Source organism: Talpa occidentalis, unplaced genomic scaffold, assembly GCF_014898055.3.
Source record: "Talpa occidentalis isolate TD23 unplaced genomic scaffold, MPIMG_talOcc4v2.1 talOcc4.6, whole genome shotgun sequence".
Lineage (NCBI taxonomy): Eukaryota > Metazoa > Chordata > Mammalia > Eulipotyphla > Talpidae > Talpa > Talpa occidentalis.
The window spans coordinates 135,737,779-135,756,778 of record NW_023604972.1 but is presented as its reverse complement, the minus strand read 5'-3'; the positions used below and the strand labels follow the sequence as shown (position 1 = coordinate 135,756,778).

The window sequence follows — 19,000 nt, the reverse complement described above, 5'->3', positions numbered from 1 at the left end:
CCAGGGTTTCCCACAGGGTGATGAAATGTTCTGGAACATGGCATAGTAGTGTGATATAGGAGGGGTCGTGCAACATTGCGAAAATACTGAATGCCAGGAAGTGGCACACTTTACAGTGGTTACTCAATCAAGAATACCGGGGCCTCACCAGCTGCAGCTTCCTCTGCCCAGCTCCACTGTGCCCTGACACATGTGGGGCCCCTGTGCTGCTCAGGGGCTGTACAGCTCCCCTCTGCTGAATGCACCACTCCCCCGTCCCCAGGCAAGGCTCCCTGATGTAATTTCTGGGCTAGAACAGGCCTGGCCTGAAAAGCTCATGCATCAATTCTTGTGGAGTAAACAGACGAGCGTCTGACCTCGCTAGCGCTTCGTTAATTACAGAGCCTCCCCACTTCTCTTGGACACCGAATTGAAGGGAGATGATTTTGTAAAAAGTGGGATGAAAAAGCCAGTATGGCCTCATCCAAAATAAATTTAAAAATCGAGAGGCGAAGCCAAAAGGCAGGCATCCCACTATGAATTCTAGTCTACCGCGTGGAGAGCGCATCAGCAGCCTGATGGGGCTTACAGGACCCGGGAGTGCTGAGCACCGTGGTCGTTTTTAATTTGCAAGGATTAGAAATGTCAAAAAACATTGAGTTGTCCTCTAAAGTCTAAGAGACAAATCGGTGCCTGGGATTTAGTGGAGGAGAGTGCGAACAGGCCCATAATGGACGTATTGTATAATGAATGTACTGTGTCTGCATGTGTGTGCTCTGTACATGGATAAATGCACCATGTCTGCATGTGTGTGCACTGCACATGGATAAATGCACCGTGTCTCGGACGCAGAGGTTAAAGACAGTGCTATCAAGCTACCCCCAGCCACTGCAGCACGACTTTGATCCCCTGCTGGCCAGGGAGCTGACCCACATGGCACAGCAGACCTCTCCTGCCTTGCCCGCTGCTCCCCTCAGCAGTGGATTACAGTAGATCCACCTGTTCTGCTCCCCACTCTGTGTCTGGGGAATCCTCTCACCCCCCCATCTCTGGCTTATACCCAGTTCTTGTATGCATAAATAAATAAATCTTAAAAAGCGCACCAAAATAAATAAATCTCAAAAAAATGCACTGTGTCTGCACACACACACACACACACACACACACACACTCTGCACACAGGTAAATGCACCATGTCTGCACACAGGACTTAGACGCCTGCGCCCGCCAGGAAACACATCAGCCAAATGGCAGCCTGCGCGCGCACAGCACCTACCGATGAGCTCCTTGTTCCTGACGTCCAGGGCCATGTTCCGCAGCGCCGTGGCCACCGCGCAAACCACGCGGTCGTTGTCTATTCGGAGCAGCTCCACAAGGATGGGCAGGCCTTTCTCCTTCCGCACCGCGGCTCGGATATAAACTGACCACTGCAGAAAGAGGAGGGCAGAGCACGTCAGGGGTGCAGGCGCAAACCTGGAAGCCAAGGGCACGTGGGCTTTGCAGTGCTTCACCGGAGCCGACGAGCCGGGTTGTCAGGATCTGGTTGCAGGAGGGGCTGACCTCGGACGTGCGCTTGCACGCTTGACTCCTGCACCTTCGGCATGTGACAAAGGTTTCGGGTAAACAGTCCACTGTGCTTGGATTTGGTGGGGGTCAGAGCTTCGAGCAGTTGGGAAGTCGTGTGTGTTGGGGGTGGGGGGGTTGATGTTTTAAGATATAGAAGGGCTGGCTCCTGACGTTTAGAGGGAAACAACTGCAGGGATAGGAGCCGGATGGAAGGTGAGTGTGGGTGAGTTTTTAGAATAGTTGGCTCTGGCGCTGGGGCAGAGAGATGACTGCAAAGCTACTGGTGGTCAGTTATCTGCTGAATAACAGTGAGCCACAAAAACGCGAGGAGAGGCCAATATGACATTGAAAATGAAGAGTCAAAATTGTAAAAAAAATTTAAATAAACATGAGGCTCAACATGTATTTTGTTTGGGCTCATAATGCAGTGTCTAATTTATAAAGCGAGACAGGCAGTGGGTTTTGGGCTGGGGCCTCAGCAGGACACACCCAGTGTTTACTATTGGAATGGGCTTTGCGTGTAGGGGGTCAAGCATGCCGATTCCCTTCCTGGAATGCAGGCAGGCCCATTCTGTTCTGACATCTGCACATACACTGCGTGCCTCTGCATGTGTTCCAGAGAAGAGGGAGCTCTATGGACTTCAAGCCCCACCTGCTGCGATTTCATTTATGAGCTAAGAAAAAGGCAATCAGAACATGAGGTTGATGGTGCTCTGGCAGTGTCCTCCTGGGGACCCACCCCTCCCCCATGGGGCCCCGCCCCCCCTCCCCCATTGGGACAGGCACCCAGAGCTGGCTCTCACCTGTGGCAGGCAGGGAGCCCCCTCTGGCAGTGAACGTAGGGCATACGCCATGCCTGCCACATCCTCAGCCCAGCCCTGCATGAAATATGAGATTAAAAAAACACACAACTTCATCCCATCCTACGTTAGATGTCACATTCACAGTTTCTATCACCATCCACTCGTGCTGTAGCGGGTCCTGCCGCCCCTCTGCCTCGAGCCCTAGGAAGCATCTCCAGGGGCCAGTGAGCTCATTCCTAGCCCCACTCTCAGGAAGCAAAGAAGCGGGAGGCCCCGAGGTCTCAGACCCAGAAAGAGAGGAAGACTTGGCGGCTGCTGATGGGAGCGGCTGTCTGGTGGGGACACCCCTTCCGGGCAGGAGTGCTTCCCCGAGGCAGACAAAACTCCTGCACTCCGCTGAAATGTCATTTCCAGCCTGACGGGCTGGACATGCTTCCATTGGCTTCTCCCAGTACTTGTTAATCTTCTGGCCTCAGTGCCCACCCGGGAGAGACTGCGGCCCCCAGCTGAGGCTGCCCACCCATGGTCGGGCTCTTCCTTAAAACTAAGGGGGGGGAGAAGCTATAGAAAAGAAGAGAATGGACATCAGAGAGTGGAGCCAATATTTACATATTGTGGGGTGCAGCTCAGCTGTGCATTTCAACCTGGGGTGATGTTCTGGGCCTGTGGAGAGCATAGGGGGTGTTCTTGGGCACTTGGGCAGGCTGAGGCGAGGGCCTGAAAGCTGAGCTCTTCTCCTGTCCCACCTCATTCCAGGCCCAGGTGCTGACTGGCTTATCAGTCACTTCTGCTAAGTCGCCCAGCTCCTGGGAGAGCCACATTCTTATTCTCCTTTTAAGACAAGGAAATCTAGAGACCAAGATGTTAGCAACCTGCCCCCAGGAGTCACCCGTGCCCTGTCTCCTGGTCCTGCTCCTCCAACTCTGTTTCTCGTCATGATGCTGACAATATTCTCTTGTCTGCTGTCATCTGCGCTTTCCTCTGGCTCCCAACCACTGCCTGGGCCTCGCCTCCACCCTTCTAAATGACAGAGGAGAACCTGGTCACCTCTGAAATGAGCCATGCGAGGAAGGCTATGACTTTGCTTTCCCCTATAGAAGGCTACCTCAGACATCCCTCTTGTGGTGGAAGAAGAATGACTTGGTGTCTGGAAGGTAAAACCCACCCTTTGACTTTGCTGGGAGCTGAATTAAGAGTAACAAAAAATGGCTATGTAGGGTTAACTGTGTATTTGAGTTATAGATCCACCATTTTGGTATGAGAAACTGGTCAACAGGGACAAGCTCTCCCGATGTGAAAGAGGTTGACCAGACATAAAAGTAACTTTAGTTTTGAACCTTTCGCTGTGCCTTTCACATGTGTGGGGCATTTCCAGTATTAGCTCAGAACATCAGAACTCAGAAAAAATCATTGCCATTTCATTCAAAAGATGTTACAAGTTTCCACAAGTTATCTTGACATGCGTCACACATGATCATGATGCCTTTTAAGTAGCAGCTGGTCAGTCTTGGAGTCGGTCACCCGTGACCCATGTGTGAAGCCTGCACGAGCCCCTGTGGGAGCAGAAGTGTGGAGACTCAGCGGGAGAAGGCATGACACAGACAAATGTAAGTGGGGAGTGTTTCCCAGGTGAGCCCGGCACAGAAATGCCAGGCCCAAGCTGAGCTTTTCCCAAAGAGAAGGGAGTTCCTCGGAGAGCAGGGCGCCTCTGGATGGTTAGAGAAGTGCAGGGCTTCTAAGAGTTTTGCAGGGAAAACAATAGAGTTTCACTGGTATGGAGAGAGATGAGCAAGAGAGAAATGTGCACATAACTCCTTGTGGTTAAGCTGGAATCTGGACAGAGGCTTGGCTTTTGCCAATGGGGTGAAAGCATCATGCCCGCGGCATGGCCAGTGTCGAGGGAATGGGGAAGTCAGGTGGGGACCAGGGTGGCTTTCAGAATGGCCCATGACACAGAGAGGATGCTCAGCGATCTCCTTGGAACCCACCAGAGCATCCAAGCTGGGCAGAGAAAGGGTGCAGGTTGGACAGGAGTACCAGGTGTGAAAGCAGAGGGGGTTGCCACATGAAATACCTGGGACGATTTCCCCTGTGTGTGAGAGACTAATGATAAGCCCCCACTGAAGATGAAAGAGCAGACGCACTGACAGAAGTTCTGTTGCCCTTTCTGGACCCAGCAGGGGTCAAGGACTCAGAAGGCCCCTGCCGAGTAAGCCAGAGTAAGAATGTCAGATGGTTTGCCCAGGCAGAGGTACCCTGTCCTGGGTTAAGGAGCAGCTGTAGCTGCATCTTAGGGGAGCTCCCTAGTAGGGGAGGCAGATGTGGCCCAGGGAGCACCTTGGACAGCACACGGTCCAAGCACCAATCACCACGTCTCAGGGGAAGACCCAACAGGATGAGAGGCTTGTTCTGGACAAGAGGGCAGAGGAAGAGATGATTCCAGACTTCGAAATAGACACCCTGCCCCCAGCCCCTGCAAGGATATGTTTATAAGGCTCCTCAAATTTATCAACTGCAGGGGAGCAGGAGAGGATGGTGGCTGACAAACATAAATGGCCAAATTTTAAGTCTGAAGGGACTGGGCTGGATTTGACTGAGTTTGCTAGAGATGTCTAGCGTCAGTCTGTCTTTTTTCATCCTTTCTCAATTTAGCTACATTCCCATTTTTCTTTTCATATGGTAAAGAAAGGTCACAGTTAAAAACCAATTCCTTCCAAACATCATTTCATCTTCCAAGAATAGTTTAGCTTCTTTGTAGTAACACAGGCCGACAACGTACTAAAATCCTACAGATGTAAGACGAGCAAGGAATTTGGTACACGTCACTTAGATTCTGAAATTTGTTTTAGAATTCATTTATAACGACATGTTATTTACCGTGATATCTTATTCCCGTCTCATTCTCATGATTAAGAGGGCAGAAAGGACCAAAAAAGAAAAAACAAAAACAAAAACAAAAAACTTACCCATTTTTATTTTAAATGGCAGTATAACATGAAAAAATGTTCAAAATATTCAGAAACTATGTGGCTTTTGCTACAAGCCTTGTATTATTCTCTCTCTAGTGTGGTTATTATCTGAATTACCAGGTTTATCCAGTAGGAGAAAGGCTGTGGTTGGTGGCTGGAAGAGGATGTATGAGGGCATGGCATTTGTTAACACAAAGCACTTCAAACACTGGCCCCCTGCAGTGGACACAGGATCAGGCCTTACTCTTTAAACCAAGTGTTAAGTTCATAAATCAAGGATTATGTACTTCTGCTTTCAAAATCTGTTTTGAGAAGTGGTAACGCTAATCAAGAAGGAGTAGTGGAGAATTCCCTTATGTTAGTAAGGCAACAAACTAATTTAAAAACTAAAAATTGTAGTTAAAGTAATGGTGGCTATTGAATATTCAAAGTATTCACAGTATCTTTTTTCTGTTTGTAGTTTTTGAGATGCAAGTCAGGTAAGTGCTAAGACTGAATTTGACTGCATGTCTTCATGCAGGGTTGAAAATATCAATTTCCCAGCAAGGGAATTTCCTGGGGAAAAAGTATGTAGATATATTTGTGTGGTGAAGAAGGAGGAAGGTCAAGTTCAAGTACAAGTGGTGTAGAGGGGGCCTCCCCTGTTGGTGCGGTGGTTGAGCGCTGGGTTGCGAGGCTGCCCACAGCCTCTGCAGCACCAGTTTGATCCCCAGCCACCAGCGAGGGCCCCACACACTCACAAAAAAAAGTGGTGTAGAGGAAGCATTTACTAAATAGTGATAACAGGTACACCTGCCTGAAACTCTCAGATGACTTCAAGTACCACTCGTTTTCAATGAAAAAAAAAAACATGTCTTTGAAAATACATCTTAAAAATGATTGAAATTTGGTGTATCAAGAAGGTAAAGAAGAGCAAAAGCTTTGGTTTACTATTAAGGATAATAGAGAGCCAGCAACAAGTCTTGAGCAAATAAAAAGCTGTATGTGGAACATTCTGTTTAACAGGCTTGGTCATAGATTATAATAACAAAGAAGAAAAAGTCAAAGATGATTTCAAATTATAGCAGAAAACACTGTTCAGTTTTCCAAAAAACATGCACTTTACTGAACACAGAAGTTTTTTGTGGGCTGTTATCAAATACTGTGGCTGTTGTGACAGAGCACAACTGGGATCTGGAAATACCTACCGGGGAAGTGAACAGAACTTTAGTTATATACCTGGCTTGGTCCCAGATGAAGGCTGCCCCACCTGAGGCTCCTGCATGGTCCCTAGCGATGGGGCTGCATGAACATACCACATCGAGGGGGAGGAAAATGAAATTGTGAACACCCCCATCCAGCACACAAGGAAGGTGACCAAGGGCATGGGAGAGTCAGTGACTCTTCAGTATAAGAAATTAGAACAGTGCAGTTGGTTTTTGTGCTCACTCACTAGACCACACCAGAAAATGTTTCCTTTAATATATGCTCCTTCACTTCCTCATGGGGTGTAGACCTTTTTTTTTTTTTCCTGGAGCTAAAACATGTGCCCTTTGAAGGATATTAAACAATTTCTTCTTTTTGGTGATGGGGAAGAGGATCTGAAACTTGTCTCCAGGGTACAGACTTGTTGCTGTATTTTATGATATAAATTGAGTGTGCTGGCAAAGCTTTGCCCCTTTAGAAATTTACTTTTTTGACTCTGGATCGAGGCTAGCATATGGATGAACACTGCTGTTTATTGTTGGTGGTATGACTTTCTATTGGAGGCTAAAAGTTGAACCCAGTTTATGAGGGGCGTGCAGCTGTGATCTTGACTTTCACAGAGAAAATTTCTGGTTGTGGATTTGTGTTCGTTTTCTGCTTCCTGCTGGGGATGGTGACACATGAATAGCCTCAGAAGTCACAAGTCCAGATGCAGGACAGTTGTCAGTCTGAGTGAATTAATTCATGGAGGGGACCTGCCCCCCTCATACACCTGTCCTTCCCTGTCGCTTCTGGGAACAAAGTAACTTTTACTGTCTGTCTTGTTTGAGACCTTTTTGTTATACCATCTAGCATCTTCCTAAATAGCGATACACTAGGGGATTAAAATTAATCTTCACCCCGAGCCTTATTATTTTAATTAGTGATATTGGAAGTGTGCGTCTTCATACCTGACCTCTTCCTTGTAAAAATGGGTCCTGGGACATCTGGTGCCTGCATACTCTCCTATCCTAGCATCCATCATGTTTTTTTTTTTTTTAACTTTTGATTTACATGTTCATTATAGTGGAAGGTATCTGAGGGAAGGTATTAAAACATATTCATCTCTTTATATCAATTTCCCCCCATTCATGGCTTAGAGTTGCAGATGAAAAACTGTTCAATGGATGAAAGAAAATGTCAGGTTGATTTCTGACATCAAGTACTTTTTATTTAAGAACAGAATTCTTCATTGCAAGGAACTATAGAAAAAGGATCAAAGCCACTGCAATTTTTGACAGGGTCATCACATTTTAAATACTTTCAAAAAGTGCTATTAGGGTGTGAAGTAATCACAAGCTCCTTTGTTAGTCTTTTTGAAAGTCAGAGTTATTCCTTAATTCTGTGGTCCCTGTACATGTGCTAGAATATTCAAGGCAGGGCTTGAGAATACAGTCATGTGTTGTTAAACTAGCTTTGGGTCAATGATGGACCATGTATATGACAGTGGTCCCTACAGGCTGTACCACAGAGCCCCTAGGTGGGCAGCAGGCTCCACCATCTAGGTTTGTGTAAGCACACTCCATGGTGTTCACACGATGAAGAAATTGCCTGAAGATGCCTTTCGACTCTTTGCAGGTAGGTCTGATAGGCAATGTATGGTTGTACTTCCTTGTCCTCAGGAATCTTGAGTGGCATGTCTGGACTGATTGGCTATAGTTCTGATTGTTCCACAGAAGATTTCACAGTAGAACTCCTCTCTGATCCAGCTGCTCAGGTGGTTAACCTGCCAGTTCCTAGGTTAGCTCACATCTGAAACTGAGCTCAGAAGGGATTTTATTTTCCCCACAGATAGTTTTACAACTACAATAAGGTGTCCTAGTGTTTCCTTTGAGACACTTTGTGCCTGCCAGGTACCAAATTAAAACTTTATGTAAACTATTGGGCCCAGCAGATTTAATTGTTTCTTTTTGTGTCTTAAGGATATTGTACCACTGCTTTCTCACTGGCATTGCTGCTGATGAGAAATCAGCTGTCATTCTTACCTTCACATGAATGTGTCTATTTCTCTGGCTGCTTTTAAGATTTTCTCTTTATACTGTTTTTTGAACTATCTGATTGTAATGTTATAGTTCTTCATGTATCTTGTGCATGGGGTTACATGAGTTACTTGGATCTGTGAATTTATGACTTTTGCTAAATTTGAAAACTTTTTTCAACCGTTCAAGTATTTATTTCTGTTCTCTGTCTTCTTTCTCTCTCCTCTCCTTTGGGGACTCTTATTATACATACAGTAGGCCCGTTAAGGCTCACTAATATTCTGTATCTTTTCTTTTTTCTCTCTGTTTCATTTTGTAAACTTCCACTGATGTTTTCAAGTCCACTAATCATTTCTTTGTAATGTTTAGACTAGTGTGAGTCCCAATCCTTTCATTTTTCTTTTCAGATAATACCATATTCTCAGCTCTACAAGTTTTATTTGTGTCTTTTATATATTTTTCATGTTTCTAATTAACTTTTTGAACACATGGAACACAGTTATAGTAACTGTCTGCTAAATTTAACATCTGTCAGTTCTGAGTTGATTTTGAGTGATTGATTTTTCTCCTTAACATGAATCTCCTTTTCCTGTTTATTTACTTGTAGGATTATGCCATTAGATGCCAGATATTCTTACTTTTAATTTATTGGGTGCTGGATATTTTTGTGTTCTTTTAAGCTTTGTTCTAAGATGAAGTTAATTTCCATGGAAACTGTTTATCCCATTGGGTCTTACTTCTAAGATATGACAGGAAAGACTCAGCAATGAGGCAGGACCCTCCCGAGCACTCTACCCAGGAGCCCATAATTTGTGAGGTTTTCCTGTCTGGATTTTGAGCATGCACACAATCTCTAACCCTGTGTGAGTGACAAGACTTTTCTCTAACAATTTCAGGAGGTTTTTTTTATCAGCCATGGGTATTTCTCTCACAGGCATGTGCTGTGAGTTCTTAGCAGAATGCTGAAGGTTGTCTCAATGTGTGGCTCTATCTTCATTGGTACTCTGTCCTATGAACTCTAGACACCTTGGTCTTCCTAGATTCCTAGATCCATCTCCTCACTTAGAGAGCCTGCAGTGACTCCTAGGTTCTCAGTCCTCATGTCACTGTCTGGAAATGCTCTCAGGGCAGTGAGTTGGGGCCAACAAAGAGTTGACCTTGTTCATTTCTTCAGAAATCACTGTCCTTCATCGTTTAATGCTTAGTGTCTTCAAAAGCATTATTTCACATTCTTTCTCTCTCCCATGGCTCCTTTCTCCATTCTTGTTGTTCCTTAAAGGATAATAAATCTGGACCTTGTTACTCCATCTTGGCTTCTTGGCTGGAAGTGAGAGTCCCTTAGGCTTAGCTGTTTCTATAACTTCAGAATGGAGTTATGTAACTTAGGGCTTAGAAACCAGATGGTTCGATGGCAATGATGAAAGTATTGCCAAATTATAAAACAAATGAGTTTACTCGATAGTCAATTTGGATGTAAACAGCATTTATACTAATGTGTGTATAATACCTGCATACATACATACCTACTAGTACTTGCCATGAGTACTACTTATTGGGATCTCCAGAAATCACTGCGTCATGTGTGATGAGGGTCAATCATAGGGTCATGACTCAGCTTGTTTTCATCTCTCTCACCTTCGGTCGGGTTCCTCCTAGTCCTGACTCAGGCTGGGCATTATCGCCAGTGAGTCTGCTGTCTCTAAGAACCTGCTGATGGTCAGAGTCCCCAGATAACCTCTGTGTTTATTCTGTTTCTATTTCCAGTTCACTAGGCAGCAGCCTTCCTACCCCATTTTCATCACAATATTTTAAAACTGTTTCTTTGCTTTTAAACCTTACGCTTCACATCACACTGATAACTAGGGCAAAGACAATTCTCTGTTTTAGATGTCAAATCATGATTTTTCCTTTCATTTGTTGCACTCCACTAGTCTGCTCTGGTTCACTTTTGCATGATACACTAACTGCTAAGCCACGCTAATGCAGGGTCCTTCTCAAGTCTGCTTTCCCCATCTCCAGGGACGTCTCAAATTTCCCAGTTCTCTTATTTTTTATTCATTTGGCCCCATGGCCAGAGATTTTTGTTTCCTTTTTCATTAAATCTATGTTGCTATCATATTACTTCATTAAATATTAACAGATTAACATCCAGGTATCTCTTCACTTAATTTTATTTTTAAAACAAATGGGCCAATAATAGACTCTTTGGGGAGAATCACACTTTAGGGGGAAATTGATTATATAGTGATGTCTGAAATGTCTGGCTTACTGGCAAATAGAGATGTATTTCTATAGTTCAAATCCTTTCCACAAAGTTGAATTATAATAGAGATCACCCAGAATGGAAGTTGAAAGAGCATTCATTTACATTTTGGAAATCTTCAAACTATTATATTAAAATGTTTTAATATTCTTGACAAGCAAAATCACTGTGCATAAAAGAGGAATAGGTAACCAAAGTCTATGTTAAAAATGAAAAATATTTGTTACTTTGCTTAGGCCATAATATCATGATGTTTATTATCAGACACTCATAAACCAGGTAATGAGGGTTCTAAAGTTTAAAAATTGTTTAGGGCTCTACAGGGATGTCATTTGCTAGTCAATTTGTCACAGAAAAAGAGTCCGGATGATTGTCTCTTAAAGAGCAATTATTATTTCAGATGATAAGATTTCTAAAATGCTGTTTCCACACAGAATTCTGGCGTTTTACCTACACACTTCTGCTTCTGCTCGGGTCACAAAATGTTAAGAATACCAAAATGCCATGGAATTTTAACTATTGCTATAAAAATACATTCTTAGAACTGCAGATTTCAGATGGCTAACTAGGTCCACAGGAAACTTGAGGGCACTGTGTATGCTCAATCGATCTCTTAATTACTCTAGATCTTTTTCTTAAATTAAGACATTAAGAAAGAATTTCTGTCTGGATATTGTGCAAAGCAGTCTCAATCTTTTAAAAATTTTAAGTGTTGGACGTAATGACAATTTTCTCAAATCATCCCCATAGATTTACTTTCTCACATATTCCCTTTCCATTTAATATGGTAAATTAGTAAATTTTAAACAGTGGCAATAAATTGTAGACAGTGACAATATGATTGACCTTTATGTATGCTTATGTATTTGCATTTTGATAAGAAAACTCTTACATAGGTCTATATATTAATAACGACACAGACATATTCCCTAGCTGTCCCCTGCCCTGCCTGAGGACTAGCCTATTTGTCCAGCATTATTAGGAAATCCAGTTCTTATTAGTAAGATTGACGTCCTGACAGTGAAAATTCCACCTTAACTACTGGGATGAAAAACTTTCCACACTGCCTCTGTCTCCTACAATTACTAAGACTAATTTAACATTTTCTTGATGATGGAGCATATGACTCCCAGGTATTAGACCCCCTGGGATGGGCAGGACACTGCATGGCCTCTGATACTTTCTCTTTTTTGTATTCTTGTATTTGCTTTGCCGAGTGCTTCTACCTTTTCTCTTAGTCACCAGGATATCTATTTCCCCTTGTGATGGCAGAGCTGTGTGCTTGCTTGTAAGAGCCCCCTTTACATTTTTTAAATGTGTGCTCTGAAACCTGATGTATCCAGGGGAATCTAAAGTTGTTAAACTTTGTCTCAAATACAAAAAGACTTTAATCATGTCAACTGCAGCTGTTCTGGACCCTTCTGCCGTCTCTATTAGTAATAAAAAACTTTACCAAATCAATGCCCCCTGCATATGTGAAGATAGATCTTACACTGGAGATAAATGCGCTGAACTAACATACAGGTTCATTCACTAGAGACTGTCAGCAGGATGTTATTGCCAGGAAATATGGAGAATTTTAATCACCCTTCTTCTAGAATTTTCATTATATAATCTGAAGTAGGAGAGAATTTAAAAATATATCAAAATTTTTTGAAACTCTTTACTCCAAACATCTAAAGACTCAGAGGTACCTCGGCAGACTCGGCAGCTCTCCCTGCTGACAAGATGACATATGAGATGCAGAGTCTGCCCATCTAAACAGAAAGCTCCGCGTTGTAGGAACTGAGGAGCTGGGTGGTGCTGCTGAAATCTGACCTACAAAGCACTGATGAGTCTGGAAATGGAAAGGAAACAGCTCACCCACAACTCTTCGTTGTCAATTTTATATTGCATTGACTGCATATTCCCATCTGAGTCAAAGAACCAAATTAAGATACATAAAATGTGGCCATCTGAAGATGGCCTAGTCAAAATATGTTCTATCAGCTACTCAGTGACTGGTGGAAACTTATAAATAGAAGATATTATTCACATGAAAGATGTGTGGACATAGCTGTCGGCTCAGTGAAGGCACGTTCTAGAATGTTCTCTCAGTTAACAATCAGACTGAGCATTGAGTACGAAGAAATAAATGGGGTTTGGTTTCTCTCTGAAGGTTTACAGACCAGATTCCGTTTTCAAGGCTACACTTAGTAGTGAATAAATGGTAAACTGATCCTTAAAATCGGTGTTTAGATATGATGTAGTTCTGGGTCTTTTTTTCTCTGGCTGTTTTTAAGATTCTCTTTATTCCACTGATGTTGAACAATTTGATTATAATGTAGCTTAGTGTAGTTTCTTTATATTTTTGTGCTTTGAAGCTCCTTGGATCAGTGAATTTATATGTTTTTTTTTTCCAAATTTGGAAACTTTTTAACTATTCAAATATTTTTGTCTCTCTCTCTCTTCTCTGGAGACAGCAATTACACATCTACCAGGCACTCATACATCCCCCCTGTATTCATTGTCTTCACTGCCTATACTCTCCAGTGCTGTCTTTAAGTTCAACAAATTTTCCTTTGAATGTCTAATATGCTATTGATCTCACTCCATGTATTTTCCATTTCAGACACTGCATTTTAAACTATAGTTGTTTGCGGGTTTTAAATATATTTCTCAAGTTCCTACTCAACTTTTTGGGTATATGGGATATAGAGTTGAACTTCTAAAGCAAAGGTTGATGACTTAACATTCAAGATCTTCTCAAGCGCAAAGACATTTCCCTGATTTTTTATTGTTATAATGAGAACTGAAGTATTTGTCAAGGAAAATGATAATTCGTTAAAAAAAATCTCATCGTAAGATGGCACACTTAATAGCCACCATCTAGATGGGTTTGTGCCTCAGGCCACACTCACCCCTGCACCCGAAGGCCATCTCACCCAGCCCTTCTGGGTCCCTCCTCCAAGGCAGAGGTGGCACGGAGACGAGCAGAAGCTGAGTACTCTTGGCAAGATACAGTGACAACCCCTGGGCCTTGGGCATCCTGCTCCGGTATTTGCATCCAGTGACATAACTAATCTACATGATGGGGTGAAGCAGCCATTGGTCTCTGTTTAGAGATGCCACACCTGAGACCTAATGAGGCACTGATAGCTGCCCAGGGTCAGACGGCTCAGAAAAGGTAGAGCCTAGGTTTGAATTGTGATTTGAGTCAATACCCGCTAAGCTGAGGGAGATGACTTCTAAGGGCTGGTTCAAGAAAGTCACTTCCACTGATATCTCTGTCTTGCTCATGCAGAGGTATAGGGAATTTTTCTGGTTGCAGCTCTGCTTTTTAAGCTTTTCTCTGGTTCAAAGCAAGAGACACCTTCACTTCAAGCCCAGTCCGACATGGATGCTGTAGTTACATTAGGGATGGCCGATGGGTGTGTTTGTGGGGCAGTGGGGAGGGTGAAATGGGACAATTATGTCCATTCTCAAGACTGTCAGGACATGGGGAGGATGGCATCAGTGACCAGCTCCACGAGGTGCATCCTCAAGAAGGCAGCACCACAGCTGGGACTATAGCAACAGACACAAAGGATGAAACAGGCCGAGACAAGAAGGCAGAGACCAGAAGATGCAATTAGAAGGGAGGGTAGAGTGACAAGGGCGGCAGCCACAGCACTGAGTTTCTGCGACTCCTCCTGTGTCAATATTAATATAGAAAGTGAATGAGCAAGAGTGATTTCTGAATATCCCAACCCCCAGGTTTTGATAGCAAATGAATGGAAAATGGATAATAGAGGCCCAAAGTTCCTCTCTTGATATTTTCCCCAACTGCCTTGATTTCTCTAAGAGGTTACACTTTTTTAATGCAATCAAGCAAGTTAGCTCTGGAATGATCAGTGACCAAACTCAAGAATTTGGTTATGGGGAGTCCCTTCCTACTTATGGTGAGGCTCATGGAAATTCTCCCTGAAGACCCGTCCGCAACAGTGTGCACTTACAAGGGCTAAGAGGAAAAGGTCCCTCTTACTCTCCTACCCAAGCACACATTTGCTTGATTTTACATTCTGCTGGTGATAACTACCAACACTCTTTTTCCTTGTCACCCCATAATTTAAACACGCAGGAGGGTCTTTTCCTAAGGGAACAGGACCAGCTACAACATAATCACTTCCATGTGCTTGGGTATCAGTTCCCTTAACAGTCAGCAACGGGGGCTTGAAAGGCATCAACCTGTCACAATCTCCCCTGAAAATGAAGCAGCTCAAATGCAACGGAGCGCCTATCACGGCATTTTCAGTGACTATACATCGATTCCTCTGTGTTTTGTAGTGATTTTCAAGGACCCCTGAGCCCTTAAGACAAACTGTTAAAAGGAATACCTTTCCAAGTCCACCAGCTCAGTGTCACAGGTCTCCCTCTGAAGTCCTTAAAAACCTTATTAGAATTGCACTGCTCAAAACTGAACTTCTCTTATTTTCTGAGGACATGGTTCATGACTTCATATTTCTTTTTTTATTGTAACAAACCAGCCATACCTTCCAGCTCCCTGCAGCCAAGTTCTGCAGAGCGCCCGCCGCCCCTTCCAGCGTGTCTGCATTTGAGCACTCAGAGAGCAGTGTGAGGTAGGGTTTGACTATTGATGGATGCCACAGCATCTGGATCCCTTTGGGAGGCTCTGCACAGTCTGGAAGAGGTCCTACTCCATCCCACTGGGGAAAGAAAAACGAGAGAGTAAACATCTTTTAACATCATTGTATTTCTCAATACTGTCCTCTGCAAACATTCAAGATGAAAACCAAAGCAAGGTGTGATCACCTTTCGGGGGCATCTGCAGAAAGGGCACTGCCTCTGTGCTAGAAGGGCCTCCCACACGGAAGAGCCATTCCTGCCTACTGAGAGCTTGTGATATGTTAAGTGCACCTTGCAGAGGCAGGAGTGCACGCTCTCTGAGGACAATTCTAGACATGGGTATAGGAAGGAAGGGGAAGAGACGGATTAACTCTGACTGGGAAGGGTGGAAGAAGGTCGAAGACCAAGGCAGCTTATTTTGCAGTCATATACGCCAGGCACAGCACAATAGGCAGGAACAATGAAGTCCCCACATCTCTTATGCACAAGTGTTAACTGTGATACATTCCCAGATACCTTGTAAAATACATATCTATTTTTGAGTAACATCTTTGCACCTGTGGGCACCCAACAAACAACAGAATGGCTATGGCTTATGCAATACACTGACATCAGATATGGGAGAATTGAGGTCTTGTGGCCATTTCAAGAGTTAAATTAGCTTTGAATTGAATCTAATGAATAACAAGAGAATGCATACTTTAAAATTACTTAACATAATTATGGCTTATATGCACAAAGAAATATCAGTAGACTGTTTAAAAAAAGACCGTTAAAAAAGTGATAGATCTGAAGCCACATGGCCACCTGGGCAAGAAAGCATGATGAAAGTTGGGTAACAGCAGGTACGCCGGGTCTGCGCCTTATCCAAGCAGGATGCATCACACAGCCCTGAGCTGGGAATGAAAACTTACAGATAAAATACTTTTCTACATTTACAATGTTTCTGTTCTATTACTCATAATTTAAAGGATGTTAAAATTATAAGAATGGTTCTCTTCTAGATCACACTCACCACCTTGGTCTTTTGTGACAAATACAGAGTAAAACAGTAGAGATGAAGTGTTTTCAAAAATAGTTGCCTAAGCATTTTTGAGAAAATCACAGTAAAACTAAGAACTCCTTTATAAAATTTGGGTGGGCATATGAATTTATTTAACTGTTTATTTGTGTGTTTAGCTAAATATAGTTGACTCTGTATTAAGATTTCTCACAGATATTTTACATACATACATATCTGGGTATATATATGTGTTTGTAAAAATATGAAAGCAGGGCCTCCTTGGTGGTGCAGCGGTTGAGCGCTGGGTTGCAAAGCTGCCCGCAGCCTCTACAGCGCCGGTTCGATCCCCGACCACAGGGCGAGGGTCCCACATGGCGCGCAGACCTCTCCTGCTGCCCGCTGCTCCCCTCAGCAGTGTACTTCGGTCCTTCTGCCTGCTCTGCTCCCCGCTCTGGCTCTGGTGAATTCTCTCACCCTCCCGCGCTTCTGACTGTACCCAGTGCGTGTGTAAATAAAATAAAAAAACTTTTAAAAAATATGAAAGCAAAGCTATTTCAGAATCTGTATGTCCCTTAGTTTTGAAAACTTTACTGGATGACAACAGAGGCTAAGTTCATATCCTTGGAACATGAACACGGAAGTGTCGAAGGAAATAATGCAAAGTTGTTTGTCACAGTCAACACTTGCATCATTTCTTTTTCAAGAGAAAAATTTAAATCTTCTGCCTTTTTTCCCTGCAACTTAGTGTAAGTCACAATCAAAGCTCAGTGGACAATGACATCCCATAGGAGGTGGTGGCATCCCAGGGCAGGTGGTGGACAGCCCACCAGAGGTCATTTTTCCACTGAGAATGAAATTTCTTAACCAGGATACTTAATGCAGGACGTTCTTTTAGTCTAAATAAAGCTAATTCCAAATCATTCAAAGATGGTTTTTGTACCTGTGCATAGCTTATTAATGAAACCCGTCCATCTCTTTTAAATAGGTATTAAAAACATGGAAGGGAATCAGCCTGGTCACATTGCTGCTGGTTGTTATTTGAGTGTGGTGCATCACACGGGGCAGAGAAATGGAAGAGTCATTTTGTAGGCTTGTTGACTTAGAGGATGAAGCAGGAAAAATACTGGCTTTTAAAGGAAACCAGCTTGAGACACTGGATCCACAAAGGAAATGAGAAATTATTCTTTTGTTTCCATTTTTCTATTTTGTCATCTCCTTAAAGCTCTTAAGCAGCCATTTTCATAGGAATTTAATAAAACTCAGAAAAACCAGACTGAAATTTACAGCTCAACATGGATGAAATCCCCTGCTCGTGTAATAGCTAACAACAGCGGGGAACGTAGGGAAGTCGGAGTATTTGCAGGCTCATTACAAAATGTGACAAACTTGAAAAAGAGGAGAAAGCAGCTGTGTTATCATTTACTGGGCTGCTCTGTTCTCTTTTTTTAACTTTGGCACAATAAAGCAGGGTAAACGGCTACATCAGTCAACAGCTTTCCTCTGCTCTGAATTGTGCTCAATGTCACTCTTAAATACCCTTTATTACAATATTTTCTTAATGGCTGCAGAGAGACTCTGAAGGAAATAAAAAGAGAGGCTGATGTGAATGTGGATGATCTTTGATGGCAGCCAGAGATGGAGCTCAACGGGGATTCTCAGCCATTTCCGACTGCTGACGGCATCGTGGTGTCAACCCTGAGGAAGAGGGGCTATTTCAAAGGCCGCCCACGCACCTGGCCTGTCTCTGCTTCTGTATTCAAACTTTCATGAGTTGAGAGGGAAAGTTGAAGGAGAGGAGAACAAGAAGCCTCACCTAATCAGGAGGAGGGTTTACTTTTCAGGGGAAGCGCTGATGCCATCCCGCCTCTGACTTCCACCGTGGCCATTCGACTTTGCGTAAAGAAAAGACCTTTCTCTGTTGAGTGTGTCTTCCGCACACAACAGAAAAGGCCACTTGGCCAGCAGAATGCATCTCCATTGCCTGGATTTCTCCACCCCCGGCTGACTTAATTCTTGTGAAAAGAACAAGTCTGAAGGCACTGCAAGATCAAAGGAGCTGACTGGCAGGGACTGGCCCTGCCCTCCCAGCTGAGTCACCCTGTGCAAACGCAGGGAGCACAGGTGCCCACGGTGGTGAGCGGCCAGGGAAGGAGCTCGCAGGCAGGGTTTGGTATAATTAGGTTGGAGCCAGTACTTGGGTCTTTGAAAAGCAACAGCCGAAACCCAAGTCCAGCCACCGTCTGCCATCTTGGCTTGATGCATGATCGCTCCGAGCTTATTTGTATTGTGGGAGGATCAAAGTGATGGTTCTTTAAAAACTCCAATAACTGTAGAAAGCCAGATTGGAAGGGCTCTTGTGTTGACTCTTGGGTATTCTGAAGCAAGGGTGGCTCGGCGTCGGGAAGGGGAAGCTCGCCTGTGCAGAGGGAGAGGCAGTGGCCAGGGCTGTAATCAGGTGGCACATGCTGTCTCCAGCCTCTCCTTGTGGCAAGACACGTGGGACTCTGTGTGTGAGAAACCAGGACTCTACTGAACAAGAGGCAAGGGACCGTGTTTTCAGAACACAGCGTCAGCAAGAGATCCAGGGACAGCCATGCTCACTCAGCCTA

The 19,000-nt window shown here is 43.9% G+C and overlaps 1 protein-coding gene across 1 annotated transcript in view; it reads right to left on the bottom strand.

Moving 5' to 3' along the window:
• Positions 1-19,000, bottom strand: part of CTNND2 (catenin delta 2) — a 697,357-nt gene that overhangs the window by 76,283 nt on the left and 602,074 nt on the right. The window contains exons 15-17 of the mRNA XM_037529421.2: positions 15,295-15,468; positions 2,349-2,423; positions 1,256-1,406 (exon numbers count right to left, since the gene is read on the bottom strand). Of these exons, the coding sequence (XP_037385318.2) occupies positions 1,256-1,406; positions 2,349-2,423; positions 15,295-15,468 (400 nt within the window). The remainder of the gene's footprint in view (positions 1-1,255; positions 1,407-2,348; positions 2,424-15,294; positions 15,469-19,000) is intronic.